At 41.0% G+C, this 6,000-nt stretch overlaps 1 protein-coding gene across 1 annotated transcript in view; it reads left to right on the top strand.

Annotated features, from left to right (window-relative positions):
• Positions 1–262: 262 nt before the first annotated feature.
• brinp1 (bone morphogenetic protein/retinoic acid inducible neural-specific 1) overlaps positions 263–6,000 on the top strand; it is a gene marked incomplete at both ends in the record, with an annotated part of 102,572 nt that continues 96,834 nt past the window's right edge. Inside the window, one exon of the mRNA XM_083794478.1 lies at positions 263–480. Coding sequence (XP_083650604.1) covers positions 263–480 — 218 coding nt within the window. The remainder of the gene's footprint in view (positions 481–6,000) is intronic.

Here is a 6,000-nt window from a genome sequence, read left to right as displayed (position 1 = left end):
AAGCTAATCTACAGCTCACGTGTCACAGCCCGCCACGTTGTGAGCTTGTGGATCGACTAGAGATTTGGTATAGAGGGGAAAAAAGGAGCTGACCGATTTTTAGAGGCCTGGGTGACAAGGGTCAACTAAGGGTTCATGTGGTTACATAGAATTTGTCAATCAATGTTAATATTTGTCTTTCTTTCCCCCTCCTTCCCTTTGTTTCTCTTAAGGTCTCCACAGAATGGAGCGAGAATGAACAGAGAGCGGCTTAAAAAAAAGCATGAACTGGAGGTTTATTGAGGTCATCTGCTTCCTGTTTATATGGGACCATATAACAGTTCAGTCTTCCCGCCAGGATCCGTCAGCCACTGAGCAGCATGTTACCAAGCAATATGACTGGCTCATCTCTGACCGCGGACCTTTCCACCACTCTCGGAGTTACCTCTCCTTCGTGGAAAGATTCCGCCAAGGATTTACAACCAGATATAAAATTTATAGGTGAGTCTACATTCAGTCAAGCATTTCGTGCTGATGATGCCATATGCAAGGTTTTACGATGCTGTCTTCTTAATGCTTTTTCTTTATTCCCACGGCACCAGCCAGCAAGCTGTGGTATTTCAATGGTAAATGCATTCAGCACACCCATGGACGATTTGCCATAGTGCCAACACAAATCAAATTGCTACCGCACCTGCGCAAATCGCCTTTGTTAGGTGTGCAAAGACTAAAGAGGCAAATGATGAATAACCACACCACTGAGTTGTGGGCTTTAACATAACACTTGTTCAGCTGGAAAAAGTTAAACACACAGTTACATTACATTCAGGCACTTTCAAGAATACCTGATTTTATTCTTATTACCATGTATTTATGAAAATGCTTTGCTGTATACTATTGATCATTTCTGTAAGGTGGTTTAAATTGATTGCAGCTGACTGGCACAATTCAAAATGGGACCTTTTATTTGTGGGACTAAATATTTGTGTAAAACAATAGTTTGAGAATCTGCCATCATGTTATTAATGGTCTGAGCTTATTTGGCTATGCAGAAATACATGTGTGTGGTTTTTTAAATGTGTAAGTATAATACTCATTGCTCATGCAATCTCTGCTATAGAGTATAGCCAGCTGCAGTGTGAATGATTGACAAACATTGACAAACATCTCAACCATTTGCTTCTAACTATGCCACAGGGATGTGTCTTTAGATCTGCATTCAACTTGTTAAATATTATGTCCGTGTAGTGTTCTACATCATGCTAAAAATATATAGAACCTGAATATAGAGAGCCTGATTGTCAGGCAATTGTATGGCACATTTTATTTGACAGTATTAGTGATCTTAGTGAAACTGAGGGCTAATGCAGCATGTAGGATAGATAACAGCATCATTGTCTCGATTTTTTTGTCTGCTTCACCTATTTATAAACACCTGCTGTACTAAATTTGGTTCCTGTAAGCCCTGTACTGTATTGGATAACATTAAAAAAATTAGCATGCTTCCAGCAGAACATTTTGTGAAGATGATTTAGCAGTGAGCTTAATTGCATGTCTAGTGTGGCAGTATTTCTAAGCTGTGTAGAGGAGTAGAGAGAGTCATCACTTTTCATAGGATATTATATGAAAAGTTCTGCTTAGGTTATCATACAATGATACAAATCCCCATGAGATTAAGTTGCCTTAACCCTAGACCTTCCCTAAACCCCAATGATATCTTTATGAACATGTTCTTAGCTGTGTGTGCGTGTGTGTGCGTGTGCGTGCGTGCGTGTGTGTGTGTGTGTGTGTGTGTGTGCGTGCGTGCGTGCGTGCGTGCGAGGGAGCGAGAGAGAGAGAGTTTTATGTTACTTTGACATAATGATGTATTATTAGGACATGACACCTGGCAGCGAGTTGTGGTCTAGGTCAGTGGTTTTCAACGCTTTTCATTTCAAGGCCCATTATTTATTCGCCGAAAATACCCGACAGGATCCGAAACCCGTACGGGTCGGATACATTTTGATCAAAATCACTCGGGTCGGGTCGGTATCTGTTCTGTTACCTCGGAACTCTGGGTCTGTCTATCATTATGTGTAATATAATGGCTCCGAGAAGATTTGCTCTGAATTGAAAACACCGGTGTACAATCATTAATTCCTCTGTGTCGGACGATTAATAGAAATATTTTCTTTTAAAACAGCTACATTGTATGGCTACATGGTGTGGCTAAAATTGTAAAATAGTCTCGATGATGATAGATGTTTTTGTTTTTTTTAATTCAGGAGAGCTGTGTCGGAACTGTGTCAATCTCAAGCATTACATTTCTGTTTAATTTAGTTTAGTTTAATTTGTCACATAAGTATACTGATTTACTTAAGTCATTGTGTGTCATATTGAAGGAAGATGCAATCCAAATGATTAATGTGGGAAGTAAGAAGTAACGTACAAAGATATTGCCCTGAGAATTTGAGGCACAACGAAATATGAACCCTTCAAGACAGTCCCAGGGATTATTTAAATTAGAACATCATGATTGATCAGTCATGTGCAGAACACTGCAATGTGCAGCAGAAGAGCTCTGCAACCTTGAAAATGTCAAAACTAAAATGTTTACCAAAATGACTTATTAGTAACAATGGAGTTATTGTCATTTACTCTCATTTGAGAGTAGCAAATAATGGCATACAATACAAATAATTAAATAATATGTCAAAAAATGGCATTCAGACAGCCAGCAATGCGTAGAACGCTCTGTGACACGCGATCTAGTGGCCGCAATCTGCATTCAAAGATGTTCCTAGAAGCTTTGTCATTGGACGAAAAAAAACCTGGTCGCAGATCGACCAATGACAAAGCTTCTAGGAAAATCTTTGAATGCAGATGTGTCACAGAGACTACATTTCTTTAGGAGCATTCTACCCATTGCTGGCTGTCTGAATAATAATAATAATATAAAAAGTCATTACAATTTTGACATATTATTGTTTATACTGTAGCAGCTTTAAAACGACTTCATGCATTGTTGTAGTAGGCTACAACACTTTCATGTATTCTTGGCGCCAAGCAGTGTGTTTTGACACACTGCTGTCATGACATTCAAAATATGTATCTTTTTCCGCCTCTGTTTGCTTTGCCTTTTGCATTGCAAATCTTCTTACAGCTGACTGGTGAGGTATTGCAAATTGAAATCTAGGAGCATCCTTGTCACAGTCATGTACTTTGATTTCCTTGTACTGTGTAGCGTAAGGTCTCAGGGAGAGAGCGAGAGAGAGAATGTGAAAGAATGGTTTTACACCTTCATTTGGCAATTCTCTAACAGGGTGTCTGTTGATAGCTTATACTGCAGCCCAACTCCCTGCTGCCTTGACAGCCTTAATATTGTCACATGAACAGTAAACAGCTCATTTGCATAATATGGAGCTTGACTGGGACGTTGCACACAGGCAGGAATCTCAGAAGCTGTGCGTCTTAACCCATTCTGACCTGAGATCAGATTCATACGAGGTTTTCCACTGGACACACACTGGTCTGATTAACCCATTCTGACCTGAGATCAGATTCTAAAAATGTCAGTCGTTCTTCGATTTTTACAAAAATAGCAGACCTACAAGCTCGTATCGCGCCACTCGGTGGCGCGATATGAGCTTGTAGATCTGCTATTTTTAAATAGCTAAAGCATAACATGATGCCGACACCAAAATGGGTGCCCGTTCAGAATGGGCTAAATCCCAAAGACATCATGCAGCCGTCAGTGTGTGGAGGGAGGGTGAGGAGGGGGTTTGCTGGGCACAAAGCAGCCCCCTATTGTATCTCCCCACTTTCTCTCTTGTTTTTTGCTATTTCTTCCCCTCTCTTTTTTTAAACCATTATAGAGGCATCAAATTGCCTTGCTCATCACAGGTCAATTAAATACTGCATGGATGCCGCGAAGAGTAGAGTGCACTTACCATTAAAAATGTAATATCTGCAGTCACATCTGTCAGACATGTGCAGGGCTGGGACAAAGTTCTCTGAGACGTCTATCAAGTGGCATGCAAGGACAAAATCATAAAAACCTATAATACTCCCCTTTTGCAATCCTCTGGTCATAAGTACAATTATTTAAATACAATTGTGAGGTATTTCCAATACTTTTACTTTTACCTCAGATCCAAATATTGTACTTTTACTCCACTACATTTATTTGAAAACTTTAGTAACTAGTTAATTTGTACATTTTGATTATTATTACAAAACATACATTACCCACTTCAGCCCCATACATATATTTCGGCCATTTAACCCATTCTGACCGGGCACCCATTTTGGTGTCGGCATCATGTTATGCTTTAGCTATTTAAAAATAGCAGATCTACAAGCTCATATCGCGCCACCGAGTGGCGCGATACGAGCTTGTAGGTCTGCTATTTTTGACATTTTTAGAATCTGATCTCAGGTCAGAATGGGTTCATCAGGACCAGTGTGTGTCCGGCGGAAACCTCGTATGAATCTGATCTCAGGTCAGAATGGGTTAAAAGCTCACAATGTGTCACGAATCACGATGCATTGTGAGCTTGTAGATCTGCAACTAATGAGAATATACATAAATACTGCAACATTCAGTGTATCACTGTAAATAATCATACAGACCCCAGAATATAATTTTCGATTTTGAATTCCCCTGTAACGATGTCTAAACTAGAAAAAGTGCCCTTCCGGGCACAGGTCTCCACCAGGTTATCCACAGATCCGTGCAGTTAGAGGTAAAAACACTTTTCGGCCAGTTATAGCGCCACCTTGAGGCTGAGTTGAAATTGTTCATGTGGCATTTCGTCCTCGGCCTAGTGGGAATGTGGGTGCACAATTTCACGGAAATCACGCGATGTGTTCATGATTTGCAGCATTTTGTTTGAAACTGAGCACTCCTGTGAACTTTGGAAGCCAATCTTAACCAATCAGGATGGAGTCTGATAAATCTGAAAGACCCGTTTCGTTGAATGGCTCTAGAGAGACTGTGTACCAATTTGCGTGATGTTTGGACAAAATCTGTAGGTGTACTGTGCAAAAACTTGTTTTGCACAAAGCGGCCTCCTGGTGGCGCTATAACAGGCCGTTCTGGAAAGTTTGGGGCAGAGGTTCATGGTTGGCATCCAGGGAGTGTGTGTGCAAAATGTGGCATCGACCAGGTTAACGGTGGCCGAGATTAGCTGGTCACGGACACACGGACGGACGGACGGACGGACACACAAACGGACGGACGGAGTGCAAAACATACTCTCCCCACATGCCTTCGGCCTGGTGGAGACAATTATAGTCTCTTAAATGATGTGATGTTCAGTAATACGTGTAATATAACTACTACTGTGTTTATCAAGCACAACATTTTTAGGACAATCTCAAAGGCCATGGAGTTCTTTATTAAATCAATTATACCTTAAGAAGTAACAAAGCGACCATTTGCAGTTTTTTGTATTTTAGTTGTTCTACTTCTTTCTGGCTTCCAAACAAGTACGTCAAAAAAGTAATAAATGCTCTACTCTAACCGGCAATGAGGACTGAATCGCTTTGTAAATTTCCCCAGGGGCTCCCTCTGTCTTGGCGTTTTAGTGGTGGAAAGTGGCTGAATCAGATTTGTGGAGAGACAAAGCATCCATTCCTCTCCGACTCTCTTATCAAGAGAGATTACCCTGGAGGCGTACTGCCGGGACAATGCCAACCTGATCAGCAACAAACAAATCTCCCTCATCTTTAATAACCCGGGCACTGTGCCTCATTCCGAAGGCCAAACACACAGATTTGGATGTGCCAGCCACTTGCTGGGTAATCTGAAAAGGTCACCATCATTTGAAGGGAAAAGACCCCACAGGCCAACAATTACCCTCTACACCTAGATTTATGCATGTCCCTTAAAGAAATGATTAGAAAGCTTTGCAAGTAGCAATTGTCACTGACATGTCACTGTCAATTGCAATCGCAAAGCTGAACAACCGTTTTCTCAACATTTTATGCAGATGCTATGCATGAGTGTGCATTTCCTGTATAGCATTCATCATACACAAG

The sequence above is a fragment of the Protomyctophum parallelum genome (genome assembly GCF_964188405.1).
Source record: "Protomyctophum parallelum genome assembly, chromosome: 21".
Taxonomy (NCBI): Eukaryota; Metazoa; Chordata; class Actinopteri; order Myctophiformes; family Myctophidae; genus Protomyctophum; species Protomyctophum parallelum.
This window is presented reverse-complemented; position numbering and strand designations above follow the sequence as displayed.